This window comes from Etheostoma cragini, chromosome 8, assembly GCF_013103735.1.
Source record: "Etheostoma cragini isolate CJK2018 chromosome 8, CSU_Ecrag_1.0, whole genome shotgun sequence".
Taxonomy (NCBI): Eukaryota; Metazoa; Chordata; class Actinopteri; order Perciformes; family Percidae; genus Etheostoma; species Etheostoma cragini.
In genome coordinates, this window is record NC_048414.1 from 10602629 (window position 1) to 10623289 (window position 20661).

The 20661-nt window shown below is 40.7% G+C and overlaps 2 protein-coding genes across 6 annotated transcripts in view; one reads left to right on the forward strand and one right to left on the reverse strand.

The window, feature by feature from the left end:
* Nucleotides 1-145: 145 nt before the first annotated feature.
* blm (BLM RecQ like helicase) lies at nucleotides 146-9320 on the forward strand. 2 transcript variants are annotated; one of them, XM_034878240.1, is made up of 22 exons: nucleotides 146-554; nucleotides 1360-1417; nucleotides 1505-2123; nucleotides 2251-2386; nucleotides 3236-3339; nucleotides 3447-3561; nucleotides 3655-4295; nucleotides 4867-5043; nucleotides 5162-5280; nucleotides 5374-5487; nucleotides 5608-5706; nucleotides 5797-5945; nucleotides 6043-6149; nucleotides 6388-6548; nucleotides 6715-6910; nucleotides 7164-7354; nucleotides 7440-7584; nucleotides 7716-7915; nucleotides 8031-8223; nucleotides 8318-8440; nucleotides 8547-8748; nucleotides 8884-9320. In XM_034878240.1, the coding sequence occupies exons 1-22, from the start codon at nucleotides 460-462 to the stop codon at nucleotides 9062-9064; spliced, it is 4125 nt and encodes a 1374-aa protein (XP_034734131.1). In that variant the 5' UTR covers nucleotides 146-459; the 3' UTR covers nucleotides 9065-9320. The 2 variants fall into 2 exon arrangements, with proteins under 2 accessions (XP_034734131.1, XP_034734130.1); XM_034878239.1 differs by having other exon boundaries at nucleotides 1360-2123.
* Nucleotides 9321-13375: 4055 nt separating this feature from the next.
* LOC117948565 (FERM domain-containing protein 5) overlaps nucleotides 13376-20661 on the reverse strand; it is a 54148-nt gene continuing 46862 nt past the window's right edge. Inside the window, exons 10-14 of one of the 4 annotated variants that reach the window (XM_034878257.1) lie at nucleotides 20495-20586; nucleotides 19511-19585; nucleotides 18439-18507; nucleotides 18141-18247; nucleotides 13376-14957 (exon numbers count right to left, since the gene is read on the reverse strand). In XM_034878257.1, the coding sequence (XP_034734148.1) occupies nucleotides 14371-14957; nucleotides 18141-18247; nucleotides 18439-18507; nucleotides 19511-19585; nucleotides 20495-20586 (930 nt within the window). In that variant the 3' untranslated portion in view covers nucleotides 13376-14370. The remainder of the gene's footprint in view (nucleotides 14958-18140; nucleotides 18248-18438; nucleotides 18508-19510; nucleotides 19586-20494; nucleotides 20587-20661) is intronic. The other 3 variants (XM_034878258.1, XM_034878259.1, XM_034878260.1) reach the window with 3 other exon arrangements.

The window sequence follows — 20661 nt, forward strand, 5'->3', positions numbered from 1 at the left end:
TAACACCGTAATACCTTGAATATAACAACCACCGCTATTACCATAATAAGAGCGTTTTCTAAAGATGTTATTTAACAGTATATATTTACGACCAGTAAGAAACATGTACCACATTATCATATGGGAAACTAATTTGCGGAGCCATGTTACAAGACTCCATTTCCCAGAATCCTCATTCCTGTTCGACCTTGGCCAATAAGGAGTTAGTTTGTTAAATGGGCGCAAAAAGTAGTCTCTCCATGGATGGAAGGGTCTTTCCGAAGAATGTAAACCTAGCGGTGGCATTAGTAACCAAGCTAAATGCACTTTAACAAATTACAACCCAGCGGCGAGACAAACTTAGTGCGCGCTCCGCTCACTTGTATCCATCTCGTGTCGCGAGCAATGCTGAAGAAACTGGCCGCCACTTCTTGAACTGAGCTCAGACTGATAGCTAGCTAGCTCAGCTTTTTACCGATAATGTCTAGTCTTCCACAAAATAACTTGAAGGAGCAGCTGGCGAGGCATAGCAATGCCGCTCAGAGCAAGTTTTCTCTGGCTAAACCCAAAGCGGGGTAAGTGTACCGCGAGCTCAGAAAACAGTGAGGAAGTACACCAGAAAGCTGACAGTACACCTGGTTTTGAGCTTCCATTTAGTTAGCTGTCAGCTGTGCTAACTGATAAACACTCTAGCTAGCTCTTAGCTAACGTTAGTTATGTTAGCTTTGTTAGAGATAACTTACTGTGCAAAGTGCAAAGCTGGTTGCAAAGGGTCTCATGCATCCAGAACAAGAACTTTCACAACTCGATATGACAGTGAGCTAGATTGAGACTGAATTGGTTTAATGTGTGGATTCAGCATGTTAGTGTTAACAAATGCAGCACTATTCTGAACATCATTTAATTGTAAACTATACATTTTATTATAAACTAATATTCATGTATGTTTACGTATTTCCTGCAGCTGCTAACTCATAATGAAGATATACTACTCACCACTTTTGAATCAAATCAATAATTATTTGGCTGTACTCCCTTGTATCAACTGATCTGACGTGACATCCTGTGGCTGCAACTGCTGTGAGTCTTCCGGTACCTGGACACTCATATTAAAATCAAATGTGACATTCAAAGCAAATCAGCCATGCGCCCCTGGATACTCTGCATGTCGACGTTAATTCCAAAGCTAATTGTTTACAGGTGTTACCGTTAGCTGCTATGTTTATCAGGTTTTCCAAATTTAAAGAAAATGTTGGAAACTTAAAATTAGAATCTGACTATCCTCTTAAACAATCAAATGAAATGGTCATTACACCCTTGCTCTTAACTGTTCACATGTTACATTATGTTTTCATAATTTCTCACTGGTTTATTTTTCAGGGCCTTTTCTTTCAAAAAGAAGTCATCCGGGACAACCAAGGTGGAAGTCCCGACCAAGGTAATCAGCTCTGATGTTTTGGCAAAGAGGAATGTCAATGTTCCTAACAGTTTGGTGACTAAATCTCCTTTGACATTTTCAAACAAGCTTGAGAGACCTCAAAAATCCCAAATCAACAACTTCTTCCCTGTAAGTTCAAAAGGCAAGTTGGACTCCATCAGCCCAGCAGGTAACTGTGGCCAGACCCCTTCAGCTTTGTCTGCAATTAAGATGACGACAGCTCCAACTAATTCTGACAACCAGTTTACTAAAGACAATGGAGGTAATTCCACAACTCTGGATGCATATCATGGATTCCCGGTGGATGACTGGGATGATTTTGATGACTTTGAAACTCCTGTTAAAGCAACAAATGACTCATTCAGTTCAGAAATATCTGGGAAGAGCATCAAGCCAGTGTCATCTTTTAGTGAGGAAAAAACACAATTCTCTCTTACGACACCAGAGTTAAACAACAGTTTTGCAAACAAAAATGATCCTTCCAGAAGTGAGAAATCTTGTATGGAAACAGATGAACTGGAGAATAGTGTTGACAAAGCCGCAGTTTCACCAGGACTTAGTTTGAATCAGGACCCGGCAGAGTTTGAGGTTTCTCCACTCAAAAGGACCCGAAGACGTCCTCCTCCTCCTGCTTTTCCGAAGTCTGTCATGAGTGATAGTGAAGAAGACAACGGTGATCTGCTTGAGCCTTTTAAAGGACAGACAGGTAACAAGCTTTTTGTTGCAGCTATTGTGTTCTATTTGTATGTTGTCGGGAAGATATGTGTCTGGAAAGCATTTATTTAAAAAAATTTAAACACTTGGACTATATCTTTTTGATTTTTTTTTTTTAGACAATAAGAAAAAATGGATTGACCCAAAGGTAATACAGCTTGAGGACGACTCAGAGCCTGAAGATGATCTAGATTACATTCCTCCTTCTCCGATCCCTGATGACTTCTCTTATACTACTACTGCAATGGAGACCAGGTCAGTCTGTTACTTTTTTTTTCTTCATCATACAAGATCATGCATCTACAAGGTATTGAATGTAGTGATCTTTAAATTGATGTGTATTTTCTGTAATCAAAAGCAGTATGAACACAGTTATGAGTTGTGCTGTTAATGGAGTACTCCACCTGCTTAGCATTGCACTCCTGTAACATTGTTGGACTCACAATAGACGGTAAAAAAAAAAATTGAAGTTAAGGGAGGAGGTGGCCGGGCTCAGTTGAAAGAGCGGGCACACATATCTAGAGGTTTACTCCTCGATGCAGCGGCCCTTTGCTGCATGTCATTCTGCCTGTCTCTCCTATTTTATTTCTTCATCTCTCCTGTGAAAATAAAAGCCAAAACATTTAATTTAGACAGCAGTGGTATTTTTTTATATTCCATGCACTCCATGCACACCAGCTGGTATTTTCAGTTATGAATACTAATTAGAATAAAAGGCATCAGTTGAGACATCGATCGATCCCGATTCTGACCTATTCTCCCTACCCACCCCTCCACCTCTACCCCAGGGTTTTTAGTTTGTTTTAGTAATTTAGTATTTATGTATTCTCTGGTATGATTAATACTGACTATGTATTGTTTTATGTTTGAAAGTGCCTGACCACAGGTCTCTCACAGTAAGTTAGGAAGACCTTTTGATTTGGATATGATATTACCTTTTGATAGTAAATTGATTATAGAAGGTGCGTTTTTGCTGCCAAGGGTTTACAATATTTGTATTACTGTGATAGGTATTATAGGCTCATGTGTTTTTAACTGAATTTGACCTAAAAGAGAATTTACAAAAAGAAAACTGAATAAAACTTTTTTTTTTTTCTCAAACAGATCGAAATCAGTTGATGCTGAAAGCAGAGATATTCCTGTGCAATCAAAGGGACCAATCACAGCACTGCATAAACCCTCTGATCACCTCTCAAAAGACAAAACAAGTTTGTTTTAATCTGATTGGCCCCGATCTTTTAATAAGCATATCAGTACTCTGGTATTTGTTCCGATTCACTAATTTAGTTGTTTCTGTCTTCTGATCGTGTCACAGATGAGCAACTCTTCAGTATCATGCAGTCCATTTGTTCGCTAGTTGATTCCATCCCTGAACATGAAGTGATAGGTCTGGCCTGTGGAAATGAGCTTTTGCTGAAGAGGGCTCAAAGGTGTGTACATTTTAATGATAAAGAGTTTTGTTAATATTCATGATATATGCTGATATCTGGGTGGGATTGCAATCATCGGCCTTTCGCCCGCAGGAAGAGGATTCTTGCAACTGGTGGTGACGGTTTATTGAGGATGCAGCAGCCAGACAGCACTGTCATTTCTGAACTCAGCTTTAAAGAAACGTCTTCTTTTAGGTGTGATATGTCCAGTGATATGTCATCCAGCAGCTCTATGCTCCTGGACTCCAAGAAGCCTGCTCAGACCAGGAGATCTTCAGTCATCTCTGTGGACTATGCCTCTCATCACTCTGACAGTATTATTGACATGCAGCCCTTACACAATAGGAGCAGCGCAACATCCATTAAGAATCAGAGTCCAGCAACCCATAGCCTCACAAATCCATCTTTTAATTTCTCTCAGAAAATGAGCACAGATCTGGATGGTTCAGATCTCGTCTTTTCCACAAAAAAGCCAGAGACTGTTGTTCAGAACAAATGTAATACACCAGCAGCAAGTACAACAGCAGAATACCTAGAACCAGATGACTTTTACATTGACGACTTTGACATAGATGACCTAAATGACTCCGATATTCCACATTACTTTGACGGACCCCCCAGCTCCAGCACTGTGACTACAACAGTGAACGAGGGGGGACCAAGCAAGTTTTCGTGGGAGAAGAAACCAACAACACCTGCTCCCACACCCAAGCCTTCAAAAATCTGCTCTCCTGGTAAGTCAGCATGGCATGGGAAATGTGTTTTTAGTCTTAGAAATGTGTCCAACAAGCTTAATTGCATCAATGTATATTCTCAAAAACCTGGTCAGTCTTTGCATGTGTGTGCATTGTGTTAATTACACACTAAAACTACAAGATGTCATTAATTAAACACAGCTCATTAGAGTTAAAGCAATAGTTGATAAGACAATCAAAGGAACCTAGGTTAACCAGCTTTCTTGATAATTGAATAATTGTCCTTTTTATTAGCAAAAAATCACTGGAATTTGTATCTTTGCTGTTTAAGTCTGATATGATGGTTAATTGAATGTCATTGGGTTTTGGACTGACGGACAAAACAAGCAAATTGAAAATTGTGAATTGTGATGGGCACTTTTTATAGACCAAACAGTTATGAGAATGAATACTAAGTCGTCTTTGTTCAACCCTCAGCATATATTTTAGTGTGATTCAGAAATGATGCATACCTGAAAAATGATACGCTTGATAAATACAGGCCTTTAGTACGCTGACGACGGTCTTGTGGTGCTTTTTACTGACTTGGCTTTAATGCTTTCCGATGCAGAACCCAACTTCAGAAACCCAGCCCATGATCGCTTCAGAGGGTTCAACTTCCCCCACTCACAGGAGATGATGAAGATTTTTCACAAGCGTTTCGGTCTTCATCAATTCAGGTTCAATCAACTAGAAGCAATTAATGCAACGATTCTGGCAGAAGACACGTTTGTTTTGATGCCCACGGGTTAGTATTTATCAAAAGTTTCAAAAACAAGTTTTATCTTAGCCATGTCACAGCAGAATAAGGATGTGAACAGCAGTAAAATATGTCCACATCTCTCTGTAACTGATGGTATTTTTAGGTGGAGGTAAAAGCCTGTGCTACCAGCTGCCTGCCTGCGTGTTACCAGGAGTCACTGTGGTCATCTCCCCCCTCAAATCTCTTATTGTAGACCAGGTCCAGAAACTCACTACACTGGATGTAAGTATGTTTGTTCCTGTTGGATAAGTATGAATATATGACCTTGTTATAATATGTGTGGTACACAGAATATGTATGTTATTTTAATTTCAGATCCCAGCAACAAGCCTGTCTGGTGATAAAAGTGACAGTGAAGTTGGGAGGATTTATATGCAGCTCTCAAGGAAAGAGCCCATCATTAAACTTCTCTATGTCACTCCTGAAAAGGTAAAAAAAGAGTGATTTAAATTTTAGATGGAATCTGTTTGTTTTCCTGCTTTCTATAGCTAAAGTTAGATATTATTTGTTTTTTTACACAAGACTAATGCATGTTTTTTTCTCTCCAAGGTGAGCGCAAGTAACAAGCTGATCTCCGCCATGCAGAACCTGTACGAGCGAGGCCTTTTGGCCCGCTTTGTCATAGATGAGGCCCACTGTGTCAGTCAGGTGTGTTCCTCTGCTTTATTCACAATCTGCACAATGCTTTTATTTTTGCAACAGCCATTGTGAATCATCCTGCAACCTTAACTCTTTTAGTGGGGTCACGATTTCCGTCCCGACTACAAGAGGTTGCATGAACTGCGTCACAAGTTCCCCAACGTGCCGATGATGGCCCTGACAGCCACCGCCACTCCCCGTGTTCAGAAAGACATCCTCAGCCAGCTGAATATGACTCGGCCGCAGGTGTACGTGCTCCATCTCATGCTACAATTTAAAAAAGTTAAAGTTTTTTAGATTCTTGAATTCAAACGGCCAACAGCTTTAAATCCATCCTATTTTCAGGTTCACCATGAGTTTCAACAGAACAAACCTGAAGTACGCTGTCCTGCCCAAGAAACCCAAAAAGGTTGACGAGGACTGCATCAGCTGGATCAAGAAGTACTACCCACGTAAATAATTTTAAAAGTACTCTTTCTGATCCCGGTTATTTTAAGAATGCTGACCTAGCTAATTTGTGGCAAATTATATGAAGTACATGTATATGACATTCTGAAGTCTGTCATATCTGAATCATTTTAAAAAGACAGTTCTATGTTGAGTTATTATGTTATATTTTGTGTGGGATTACAGACCCACTTCTGACTTTTTATTCTTTTGTTTGTTAACCTGCATCTCTGCATGTTGCAGGTGACTCTGGCATCATATACTGCCTGTCCCGTAATGACTGTGATGCCATGGCTGAGAGTCTGCAGAGAGCGCGGATATTAGCTCTGTCGTATCACGCAGGCCTGAGTGACGGTGACAGAGAACATGTGCAGAGCAAGTGGATCAACCAGGACGGCTGCCAGGTGAGATCACCACTCGCTCACTGCTGTAATATAAAGATACATAGTAGATGGTACTGGGATGCAAAGCATGAGCATAAAAATAAGGGAACGTTTTGCAAACAGTAAAAAAAGTAGCTGTTTAAAGAGGCACATTGCTCTTGTTTCACTGTTTCGTTTTGCCTGCCAGGTCATATGTGCCACAATAGCTTTTGGCATGGGCATTGACAAGCCAGATGTTCGCTACGTTATCCACGCCAGTCTGCCTAAGTCAGTGGAGGGTTACTACCAGGAGTCTGGGAGAGCTGGAAGAGATGGAGAGATCTCTCACTGTATTCTCTTCTACTCCTACACTGACGTCCACCGCATCAAGAGGATTATCAACAGTATGTGACCAAAATATAGACCTTTCTTGTTGCATGTAAAACTTACTAGTATAATTTTCGGTTGTGTGATTAAAATATGTGTGTTTGTGTGTGTGTGTATGTAGGTATGAATGTATGAATTTTATATATATGTAAACACATTGTGTGTGTTTTGTCTCCATCATACCCCACACCTATGAAATCGCCCTAAGCATATTTACTTTCATAATGACTAAGTGTAAATATTACTCTGTTTTTTTTTTTTTTATCACAGTGGACAAGGAAGGTGACAGACACACCAAAGCGACACATTTCAACAACCTACACAGCATGGTGCACTTCTGTGAGAACATGATGGAGTGCAGAAGAATTCAGCTGCTTGCATACTTTGGGGAATTGAAGTTCAACAAAAGCTTCTGTAAGGACCACGCAGACGTCAGCTGTGACAACTGTGCCAAACCCAATGTAGGAGTCATTTCTTTCTTTATTTGTTGCAAAATCAAAACCTGCCTGGCCTTTTCTAATTGATTTTAAATATACCTGTGTGCAGCAATACAAGATGAGAAACGTCACTGAAGATGTGAAGAAGGTTGTGAGGTTTGTTCAGGAGAACTGCGAGAAAGTTGGAGCAAGGTTTGGCAAGACTGCTCAGCAAAGCCGACTGACGCTGAATATGTTGGTGGACATCTTTGTAGGTAAAGTACATGCTTTCAATGAAAAGGCCTTTTGCAACTGAATCCTGCATGATGTGTTATACTGACGTCTTCACATTCACACATGTCAACTGAGAAGGGTCTGAATGTGGTTAATTGTTTCTTTCCGTCAGGGTCTAAGTCGGCCAAGGTACAGACAGGAATGTTTGGGGTGGGAGGAGCTTACTCCAGGCATAATGCCGACCGTCTCTTCAAAAAACTGGTACTGGACAACATCCTGGAGGAGGATCTTTACGTCACTAACAACCGCCAAACTGTGGTGTACATCTCTGCTGGATCCAAAGCCATGTCCGTTCTGTCTGGACACATGCAGGTAACCTAACATCTACAGTAAATTATCAACTGTATGTTAGCATGAAGAGCTAGATATGTAGTATTTATTAAAGTGTAAAGATATCAAACACTAACTGGCACTTGTTTTACCGAAGGTGGAGTTCTATGAGACCGAGAGCGCGTCTAGCGTCAGGAAGCATAAAGCTGCTGTGGCTCAGATCTCCCAGAGAGAAGAGAAAGTCCAGGAGTGCCTAAAGGAGCTGACGGATCTGTGCAAGCACCTGGGGAAAGCGTTTGGCATTCACTATTACAACATTTTCTCCACTGCCACCTTGAAAAAGATATCTGGTAATTTCTGAAACAATTGTTAAGACTTTCCTTTAAATAGCTCATATGATACAACACGTGTTTTAAAATTGTCAAACTTTTTTCACATGAACAGAGAAGCTTTCTTCAGACCCTGAAGTCCTCCTACAAATTGATGGTGTGACAGAAGACAAACTGGAGAAGTATGGAGCTGAAGTCATTCAGGTCCTACAGAAATATTCTGAGTGGCAGCAGCCTGGTAAGAGACCCAACTCATTGTTTTGTGTGATTCTCCTCATTTCCTTGACTGCTTTACCCTTTTTTTGTTCTGCATATTGTGGTATTAATCCCATATTGTGTTGTAGAAGAGGAACCAACTGACAATGGTGGAGATGGGTGGATAGACACGGCACAGGGCCGCGCGTATGGAGATAACGGGGACAACACAGAGTCGTCCACGTACTTTCGTAATAAGCCTGCACAGGGACAGAAAAGAAAGAAAGCTCCATTCTTCAACTATTCCAAGAAGAAAAAACCATACGGCAACACAAGTGCCAACTCTAAAGGGTCTGTAATCTGTTTGTCTCACATGTTATTAAGTAGCTGGGGATCATATTTAGCAATAACCTTCACTTCAGAGCTGAAACCTTATTTCAACGCCCCCATGTCTTCTTTCTTTTTTTTCTGGTGTTGTGGATTCAGTCGTGGCTACAGCAGCAATAAATCGTGGTCGTCGTCGTCCAGCTCCAGAGGTGCAGGCCAGGGGTCCCGGAGCTCAGCAGGAGCTGCATCAGCAGACAGGAGACCGGGCTTTCTGACAGTCCCAACCCCTCAAACCAACCAGCGACCCTTTTTGAAGCCAGCCTTTTCACACTTGGGCTAGAGCTGTCCTCTGGCTCGGACTTTTAAGGATAGCGGACAAATTTTTCACTACATTTTCAAACCAGTTATTAATTGTTGTGAAGTATTTAGCTGTTATAGACCTGTTTATTGAAACTGCTACAATTATTTATGTTCTGTACAATTAATGTCCTGATGTATGTTTACATTTCAATGATGTTGTAAATTGTCATTTTTTTACTTTACATTGTGTTGTCATTTTTTTTTTTTTTTTTTAATTAAAGACAAATTTTCAGAGATAAGATTGAAAGATTTTTATTTTTCTTGCTGTGTGCTGAATCTGGGTTGTACCACAACGCCAACAGGAGCCATTTCACATTTTTATTCAATGTTTATTTCAAGTTTGAATAGTTTTATTTAATGGCACCATTTACAAGGGACTGTTGGAGAGAAACAATATTTTATACTGACTTGTACAGAAGGTTACAGTACAAACATGGTTCGGAATGGATCAGACTGAACAAGAACTGGACTTGGCACATGGTGTGTGTGTGTGTGTGTGTGTGTGTGTGTGTGTGTGTGTGTGTGTGTGTGTGTGTGTGTGTGTGTGTGTGTGTGTGTGTGTGTGTGTGTGTGTGTGTGTGTGTGTGTGTGTGTGTGTGTGTGTGTGTGTGTGTGTGTGTGTGTGTGTGTGTGTGTGTGTGTGTGTGTGTGTGTGTGTGTGTGTGTGTGTGTGTGTGTGTGTGTGTGTGTGTGTGTGTGTGTGCGTGCGTGCGTGCGCGCGCACACATGTATATAACGTATTAAACAGCAATGTCCAATCCCATGATAGAACCTTGCAGACTATATAACACGCCACCAGACATGGATATATATTATTGATATGTACGCACAGCCGTGAGTGTCAGAAGGCCAAAAAGCACATCAAGGTGTCTTCGATAATGACTACTTTAATTTCTCAATCCTTAGTTCTACATGCATCATCTACATTAATGTGACATGGATTTTGGCCAGGAATTAAAATTAGGTAGCCGATTGTGTCTAAATCACTTGATTTCATCATCTAAACTTGATATGTAATTCTTCAGTCACATAAATAACAAAGTTAAAAACAAATGTGTTTAAAAGGGCAGCCAATAACAATCTTTGAAGCCTATTAACTTAACTGATTATGTCATACATACATTGGTTTGAGACCTTTACATAATACATCTGATGGTTGAAAATATGTAGCAAAACACAGGGCGTAGACAAAATAACAAAAACACCACACAGTAAAGTTCAGTCCAGTACAAAAGTACAACCTCAGAAATGATCCATAACATCCCTTAAACCACCCCTTGATAAAAATGTATCACAAATGGTACATTTTGTTGCTTGGTTATTGCATTATATCATGCGGGTGTTCCAGTCATTGAATCCATCCCCTGTTTATTAAATTTTAACAAAAATCAATGCTTCATCTTCAAATTCGCATAGCTGTACCCTCGTTGCTGCTATTTAAGGATGAACAGGCTTTTTCTGATTTGTACAACATGGATGACAATAACATCAAAAGTTCATCCAAAGTCACACATCTGGCCAAAACTGCCATTTCCCATGAAGTAAAAGAACTGCAAAATATGTAAACATGACACAGCAAATTAAATGTAAAATTAAAGTCAGGTTTGTCACAGGAAACCTGTAACGACAAATTAAGACAAAGAATTCGGGCTGCCCAACACATTACAAACGACTGTTTTTCCTGCTTGGCCTGGGAGATTTAAGGATGGAGTTGTCTGTAGTACAGTTGTTAGGGATGTTGTGTCTTTCATACTCCATTCCTTCCTCTTTGTCACTAGGTAAACTGCAGAGTTAGGATCCAGGCACAGGGAACAATCTGTCGCTTAACAATGCAAAGAAAACAGCAGAACAGAGGTCTCTAAGGAAAAATCAAGTTTTTATAAAATGTTATATATGAATGCAACAGTAAGTGTCTCAGGTGGTCACATCATTGTTATAGTCAGCACAAGGACATATTTGACTTACTCATCGTCAGATTTTCATACACAAGTTTTTAAATCACATCTTTTTGCTCTTACAGCTGATTATTGCTCCTTGAATTATGCTGCCTTTTTCTTGTGTTTTTTTTAAATTGTTGCATGTTCAGAGAGACTACTGAAGCTACATAATGCTGGTAGATGTATGACAAACACCTTTGTAAACTGACCTTTAAAAGATGTCCTGCTAACAACTCAGCCCGGTTGCACTGGTCGGTCCTGTTGACCTTTACGTCAGTAAAGAAGTAATAAATATGAAGTAGGCTATGAATGTACACCAAAAAAAGTGAACCCACTCACCCTGCTCCAACCCCATTAGGAAAAATGTTCTTCATCTTTGCATCGCTATTCACTGTTATTGTCTCCGAGTTACAAATTGTTATCTTGACATAAATAAGCACTCCACATATGACAGGCTTCTTGCCAACGTAGCTCTAATGATTTGATATTCCCTCTAGCATTGTGCATTGTGTGGCTCCCTCCACCATAGGTAACTAGGGAAGGATAGTGAGCTTCAGGAGTGGATCCAGCCACAACACCAAAGTGCAAGCTACTCTAAAGTCAGGATTTAACTTAGCCAAGGCTTGTCGCGCTCGGATTACACATACAGCAATACAGCAAACAAAGAAGGTAGCACCATCGGGCCTTTAGTGGAGCAGCTGCAGGTGTTGGTGTGTGAGTGTGGTGTTTAAATTAGCTGGCCAAAAACAAGCAACCCTGTGCAGCCAATGAAGTGGTGAGTCACCAAGTGCCTTACGTTCCCAATTATTTTTTCAAATCCCACATTCAAAGAACCTCTTGAAGGCCTCTGATGTTCTTCAGTCTTCTCTACCTCTTTCTCTCATTTAATTTATTTTCTCTTTTCCTTCCATTTAGTCCTTCTTGCCTTTTGCAAAAGTTATTTTTATAACTTTTTCCCCTCTCAGTCTATTCCTTCACCGCTACAACCTTTAATCTCATTTCCATTCCTACATACAGACACAGTAACAGTTACACCTGCACTTGATGCAGGATGTATACACGCAGTACAAAAAACAGATTTTACCCAGAATCTCGCAACTGTGGCAGTTATTGCTTCCTGGAGTCTCGAGCCTGACAGACAAATCTTAGAGCAAGGTATTATTCGCCAATATCGGCTTATCAAAGAAATATTTGTCTCTTCTTTTATAAATTAATTAAAGGAAATAACTAAAGTACGTAATTAAAAAGATTTGCGCGCAGGCAAAGTGCATAATGTACCTCAGAAGCAAAAAGAGGGTGTGTTTCCTGTCCCCTTTAATTGTTCATTCTTCATTTATTTATGAAAAACATATTTGTTTAGGACTACAGCAAACACTTGTTTTCATTACTGATTAATATCCCTATTATTTTCTAGATGTATACATTCATTGTTGGGTCAATAAAATGTCAGAAAATAGTGAAGGAAATCCATTAGAATTTCTTAGAACCCAAGGTGACATATTCAAAATAGGCCATTTTCTTTTTTGAATCAGTTTTTACCAGTCTCAAACCCAGAAAACTTCTGCTGAAACCAGAAAATGTTTGTCATTTTGCTTGAAACATGGCTGCTAATTATTTTTAAAAAAGCTGCCAATTAATTCAATGAATTAACAAATAGTTTCAGCTTTAGTTCTGCTTCACACTTTTTAAAATTAATTTCAGTGTGAAGATAGGTCATGGCTCAAAGATGAAGTGACAAGATCCAGTATCGGTCAGGCTCACCCCTCCAAACTCTTATAGTAAAATAAGATACGCCAAAGTTATGAAAGGTGAAAATGTGCTTTTGGATTAATGGTTGTTGTGGTGGTATAATGATATCTCCAGATTATATTTTGTACAAATTCATTTTCATTAACGTTAAAATTATGCACACATTGAAGGCTGATTCACTGCTGGTGGACTGATGAGAGGTGTGATCAGTGTTAAGTGGATCTGGATAAAAACCCTGTTTTTTTACTTCCACATTTCCATAAACGCTTCTGACCTTACTTGAAACACAGCGCTAAAAAAGGTATAATTTAATCTTCGATAACAAAATAACATTTCAGTTCTGTTAAAATATACATGGAAAACCTGTCAATATATATTAGGAAAACTACTAGAACAAACTAATTTGTACAAAAAGTACATCATTATTCTTATTCTAATAATAATATAGTATGATACACGAACCTAAGAGCAAGGTTAATATGAAACCAAAATAAATCATAAACTCTTCATACAAAGAAATTATTGAAATTCATCGAATTTCAACTTGTTGAGAAAAATGCAAATCAAATTAATTGGAGAAATGACGGAACAACTGAACAAATGAGCACATTCAAAAGTACTTAATTATTAAAACCATATGAGCATTGCACATCTATCTAAACTTATCTATTAATCTTTGCTCTTCATGAATATTTCTCTATTTCTCTGAATCTGAAACACGATTGGTACTGGTTTATTTTACTGAATTCCTATAAAATGTTAGAAAAACAAGGTTGTTCTTCATCAGTTTACTTTGTACACCACTGTTTACTAAAGTGTAATTGTGTCTTCAAACAATCCACAAATCAACCCTTTCTGCAGCTTGGTGCCTTATTCTTGAAAAAGGTATTAGGTAACCACCCCACCTGCTATCAAGGTTTATTCCCTTAAGATTGTTCTGCTTTTTCTGAATCTGTTGTTTTTCTAGTTGACTTCTGATGGTTATGAACCAATATCGAAAGACTTTGCCTCACATATACTTCACAGCAGTAGGCCTATCAACTCTAACAAATCTCACTTCCATCTACATTTTAATGACAACTCAACTTCTCGATTGCTGTTCATCTTTTCTCCTTTCCTTATGCAAACACATGTTTAAAAGCAATAAATAATATATGAAGGCAACGTTCATCCATTGCAGCAAAATCTTCTGTTCCTGTAAAAAGGAACCGTTTAAACTCCTTCAGTTCCTATATTTCTGTTTAAATTTTTTTTCCTTTGTGTTATTTGAAAAAATAAAATACTTGAATGAGTTGAAATAAAAAAAATGCAAAAAAAAAGTTCTTAGGCTTTGTAGAAAAAGAAGAAGAAAATAAGCAAAACGAGGAGGTGGTTGGGTGGGTAAGGGGTTAACTCCGGAGGAGTTAACCCCTTAGAAGTGGAGGAGGGGAAGAGAGATCCAACCCCGGTGTTACCAGGAGTGGTCCGAGCTGTATGTCTGCAGGAGGATGATGAGACAAGCAGGGTTCATGGTTGGGACGAGGCTGCCCTCCATCACTCCGGAGTCCTAAACCATCATCTCAGACCCCTGAACGGGCTTACGAACTCTACGACCTCACTCTCACTTGTTAATGAGCAACTCGCCCACCCAGCGGAGCTTGCAGGCAAACCACCGCCTGAGGGGACAAAAGTATTCGTAATGGAACTGCTCAAATTCAGGGGTCTGGCGGATATCACGTAAAAATGCAATGTCAAGGTCTGACTCGGTGAGGATGATAAGGAGGAGGAGCAAGACAAAGAGCAGTCCAATGGTCACAAGGAGCAAACGGAGGACACTTAAGACAAATTTATTCACCTGTTCCACCTCGCTGAGGGTCGAGTCCCCCCCTGCACCCTCCTGTGCGGATCTACCGTCCGCACCAAAATCACCCCCTTCCCCGCGCATTGGGGTGCCCGCCTCCGACTCCTTCTCCTCCTCGATGCTGCAGGGTGCCCCGTTGATCTGGCGCGAGACAGCTAGCTCCATGGTGTGCTCGGCAACCGGGGTGGGCAGGACGCTGTCAGACGGGCTGTAGGCCTCGTCGGAGATCACCGTGGTCCTCTCACCGGCGTCCGTGGCCTGGCTCCGGGAGCGTGGCATGAAGCAGTCCCCATGGGACACTGAACGCACTGGTGTAGAGTGGGCACTGTCACGCAATGACTCCAGACCTTGTGGAGTGGTTCAGGGAAAGAGAAGAGGAGGGAAACGGACAGGAAGAAAGGAAAATTACACATATTTTACAGCATGAATGAAATTACTGACATGATGTGGCCATTCATAATGTAAAAAGGTGTGGCGTTCAGGGACACAATACTCTATACTGTGGTTCTGCTTCTAAATGCTGAGAGGTCTATTCTGTTGTTTGTCCAGCAGAGGTCTGTTACAGAGCACAGACACACAGTCTCCAACCTGAGAGCGGGAGTCTCTCCCCAGAGTCAAGCAGACAGGGGGTCATTGTCACTGTACAGAAGCTCTTGAGCTGGTGTGATGCCTAATCATCATCTCTAATAGAAGAAATACTGATGTTCCACTTGCACTTGAAAGTGCAGATCCCATATAAAAACCACAAAGTGTAGAAACGTGTTAAGATTAAGTATACTTTACTTCAAACCAAGCCTGTGTCCTGATGAAATAGATAACATCCTCGCTTTTTATCTACTGTAGGACCCCTTTCCGAGCCCTAATCTCTAAACAAACAGATCTTACAGCACTGATCCCTCTTTAGATATTAGATTTCTCTATATGTATTGGTTGTTTTAAAAGCATGCTATTACAAAGATATACTGTATATCGTGTATATATATATGTATGCAAATTACAGAAACACTTGCAGCAACCAAAACATATTTGAATGCCCATAGGGGGATGTGAGTTATTATAAAATAGATGTGAAAAACTAAATAAAACTTATAATCAACCTGCTTACTTCAGCACTAAACACTCATTATTTGCTAAGTAAAGCTATTACAGTTTATGCAATATGAAATCTGTTTATGGATAACTAACAAGACAGGATCAATTCTGAGATTAATGCTAAAATCATACATAAATCCAATTTTGCCATTAAACATCAATGCTCATTTGCTTGCAACATTGCCCACAATGGTCTTATGCATCTGTACAGTAAATATTAAAAGGGATACAGAAGCTATGTTGGTCGAAATCCTATAGCAAAACCTGAGATATATGTATACATACCTTAAAGTATTCAACAATGCATTAGCTTTAAGGCATGACATATACTTTACTGCTACTGTACAACTCTACTGTTCCTTCTGCAGCAGAAGTAACAGTACCGTATGTAAGAGTTTCTCAACTGTATGCTATGTACATGTCAGCGACGATGAGCTGTGGCTGAGCCCTTTGCTGACCATATCACATTCTCCAGAATGCCAAAGCAACATTATACCTTCACTATAAAGGAAAGGGATTAAAATTCAGCTTTTGATGTGGAAGCACATCATGATCATCCTCATTTCTTTTAAACTGCCGGAAAAGTAGGACAATCTGTGTGCAGTGTCTAAGCCTCTGCTGACATGAAACTCTTGTCAAGGGAAATAAATAAAGGCATGAAGGCTGAGTGAAGCCGCCATCTTTACTCAGTGTTGATTAGCCTCAGTTTATCCTACATTATGCTTACAAGTTGAGGCAGCGAACAGAAAAAGCACTGTTTCATTTGTATTTTCCATGTTCAGAGCTTATAATTTGAAACGTCATCTTCAAAAGGAACACATACACCAAGTAAAAACACACCACAACTCTTGAAATACTGTAAAGTGGTTGGAACTAAATAGGGCTGCTACATAAAGAGTCATCTAATATGAATCAACAAAATGACCTTCAGAAAAACACCAAAAAGGAAAATTAAATAAATGCTACTGAGACCTCCAGTAGGGACAGACAACCAAAAGAATGGTGTCACTCCCTCCCCGCCAACAGTGCTGAAGCAGAGACTGATTTAAAATAGAGAAAGCAGTTGGCACATCCATGTAAAGCACATCCCTGGCTGGCTCTGCAAGTCTACCTGGAGGGTTGCCAGGCTGAACACAGGGCAGTGGACTGCTAGGTAGAGGACTAGCGCTGGCAGACTCCTGCGGCCCCGTCAGGGCAGGATAAAGGGGCAGGACGCCCAAGGCCTTGCCCAGCATACGAGGTCCCAAGCTCAGCACGCGAACCTTCACATCCCGGTAGCAGTGGTTAATCATACGCAGGTGGACATTCACCCGGGTGGTGATGCGGATCAGACACTTCACCATGGTTGCACGTGTTTATCCCGTCTTTTTGGTCCCTGTCCCGGAGTCCAGGCCACAGTCTTGCTGTGTGTGTATTTGTGTGTGTAAGGCCAAAGGGTTCTGCCTTAGTTGCAGTTTGCAGAGAGGAGTGTGTGAGGTAAAACAGTGTCTTTCTGCAGCATTGCTACAATGGTTGGTATTGGCCTGGGTTGGTTTGGCCCCACCCAGTCCAGTGACATACATGGAGTAGAAGACCCAGGTTATTTTCAGCTGGAGTATTAATACCACTGTAAGACACCCAGTCAGCACACACTGGGGGTGGGAAGCTCTTATGGCTCTCTTGAACTCACAGCAAAGACCATCAGTATGCACAGTACACCTTTATGATACAGTACAGTATGTACTTGAGAGGTAGGGTCAAAGGGTATCACTGCTGGCTTTACCCAGAGCCATGCAAGACAGTACACCCGCTGCGTCCATCTCAGTAACAGGGGAAGGGAGGCCATCTGTTTTGTGCCAAGAGCCTGCAGGTGGGCTAAATAAGTGACTTTACTTGCCACAGTGTTGGCACACCAACTAGACACTCGCTCAAACACACACACACACACACACACAGCTGAAACCCTGCATTGAAGTGGAGCAAGCTGACTGACGCACACACCTGCAGCATGTACCACCAGCACTGTAAGCATGAACTGGGCCAAATGCCTCAAGTTACAACGTGTGTGTGTGTGTGTGTGTGTGTGTGTGTGTGTGTGTGTGTGTGTGTGTGTGTGTGTGTGTGTGTGGGTATGCAGAAGTGTGTTTTCTCAAGGAGGGGAGGAGTTTGCACAAATAGGACTAATGACTCAAAGATCCATTTAAGATTTTGTACCATCCAGTAGGTTACGCATTATCAACGATTATATCTAAAGAGATGGATCATGACTGCTTCCTGGATGGTAGCAAAACAAATTTTGTGTTTTAGTGGATGAGGGGGATGTGTAAACAATGCCATACTCACTGTGAGGCGTGTACAGAACACATAATGTCTTGTGAAAACACATTTGGCCCCAGCACTTCTATGACATGTTGCTTGCTTAGGCCTGATAAAGAATGGAGGTGAAGCTCAGTTCTTACCCTCCATGATAGATATGTGCACAGCTCTCCGGCGTGTGCGTGGCACACTGGTTAGGCGAGGCCCGTGGGTGATGGATGGACAACTTCTGCTGGGCACGAGGCCAGCTCTGCAGAGACAAACACAGACACAAATGCACAAACATCACCGCACAGATTAACATCTATGAGCGGAGGTAACTTATACTGTAGCCATTAGCTGCTGCTGATATAAAGTCATCTACAGTAGCTTGGTACCTAAGAAAATGAAACAAAAATCTGATTGATGACATTCTGACCTCTCCTGAGTTTACAACTCTACCTGTGTATTTCTGGAGGTTCGCGTTTGATTTTGGCACTCTGCTCCATCACCTCTTTTGCCACTCGACCACTGTTATAAAGCACAGAGACGATGCTCAGGATGAGTTACACACAAACACACAAACACACACACACACACACGTGTCACCCAATGCCATGACAGCCACCACTACAGTGCATGAGCATCATGAGTGAATTAATCCGGTGAATTCAGCTTGTGTAACTAAATTACTACCAGTCACAGAAATGCACACACAGACTTACAGGAAAAAATACAAACAAAAATGAGAATGGTTTTCCCTTCAACAGTAAACTCAACATTTAACTGACTGGGCTTGTGATCTCACTTCATATACAGTCTCCATATAAGAATATTATCAGATTTCTAATGCAAAATTACTTTTCATCCCTTTAATATTGACCTTTAAACAGTTAAATATAACTATTTCCCTCTCAATTGACCTTTTTTATCCAAATTATAAAAATAATTATTTACCACTAGTAATTGTGGTTTTAACAGCTGAGGTTTATGAGATATCCAATGGGCTAATATCTTTATTATAAAGTAGTTATACCAGTGGATTATTCCAAGTAACCGGAAAATCGTTTTTGAAATGCATGTTGATGTCAAAAAGGAAAGAAAAACAAAGGAAATTTTATTCACCCCCTAAGGCAAAAATCTCAAAGATTATTTCAAAAACTGAGCAAATAAAACAAAACTGTCATACCAAGCTACATTCATATTATATACATTCAAGATAAGTGAGAAATGTTTCTTTCTTATAATTTGGGAGAACTGATCCTATAATAAAGGACAATATCTTGGCCGTAGAACAGGTTTACAGCTCGTATACGGTGATAATGCCTCATGTGATCAGTGCATTTAATTTTCCTCTATGTGTCCTCTTGTGAGGTGTCAGTCCTGTCCTCTGGGCAAAGTACGCTGACGTTCGAGCACAGAAGGCCAGGAGGCCACATCTTCTGGGAACACTTCTCTTCTCTTCCAGCTGGGGGTTTTCTGCAGTGTCCTCCCCTCCCTCTCATCAGTCACAGGGTCTTGACGTGTACTCTACCTGTAACGGAAACGGCTGCCCTTGAAGAACAGATTGCTGCTGGACACCGTTCGAACCTGACTTGACTTCTCAAGCCTAATGGAACAAGAGAAAAAGAGAGAAAAGTAAGCCGACTGCACCTAAACAATGAAGACAGGAAGGCAAACTACAACTTAAAAGTGTGAACAATTCTCTATTCATTCTTGCAATAATATGCTCTTCCTATGATTACACTGTTGAAACATGAATATTAATTGTTGCTTTCTCAATCCCAGAACAAAGCAGAAACTTAGATCAAATTCCCTGCTCTTAAATTATGCATGTCCTCTCCTTGCAGTATAGGCACTGTAACGCAGACACGACTCCATACAGTATTCAATATGTTTATATTGTCATAGCAAGTGACATTAATGTTTAATGTTTCATTTTGCTTTGAAGGGATATGTGTCTCTTCTATCACATGTCCTTTTGCCACTTAGTTTCACAGACGCCTTATTACAGTACGGTTGTAATGTACTAATGTTATTATCAGTCTGCCACTCGCCAGAGTCATAAAAAGGTCAAAACACATTAGCTCCAATGCACGTGCTAATCTCTGCCCTTGCCGTGCCCCCTCTCTTTTCTATCTGCTAACTGCCACACCCTTTATCATCCAAGCCATCAGCCAGACCATTTAAAAAAAAATGTTTTAAATCACCTTTTCTGAGCTGGAGAGAACCGAGGGGGCCGCAATATTATTCATGGCTTAGACAGGGGAGCCATATGTCAGAGAGAGAGCTGGTGTGTTTGCTGTCTCGTGCCCGTGGTCATTCACTTAAGGTCAGAGGCAACTCACACCTCATTTTCCCTCTGACAAACAACCAAGGGAGGGGAAGGGGCTTTTAAGGACACCGGTACCGTGTCGACAACCCTCAAGGATGCAGAGCAGATAACTAAATCATGACAGCACGGGGAAATAAGAAGTTTACATTAAAATTAAATGAAAGAAGACATTTGTAGACTCACTTATAGAAAGCTTGGTTCTCCACTCCACACTTCCAAAGGTGCTTGCATGCCTCCGGCGTGGGCGCAAAGTATGTCAAGATGATCTTTTTATCCTGCACGTTAAAAATGAGAGATCGTGCAGGAAAATATAACAAACTGAGACAGAAAACCACACTCAACCATGCTGA

Coding starts and splice junctions, on each gene's coding strand:
- blm (XM_034878239.1), top strand. CDS start 460: ATGTCTAGTCTTCCACAAAATAACTTGAAGGAGCAGCTGGCGAGGCAT. Junction 5,488..5,607: donor TCTATGTCACTCCTGAAAAG/GTAAAAAAAGAG, acceptor TTTCTCTCCAAG/GTGAGCGCAAGTAACAAGCT. Junction 8,224..8,317: donor CACCTTGAAAAAGATATCTG/GTAATTTCTGAA, acceptor TCACATGAACAG/AGAAGCTTTCTTCAGACCCT.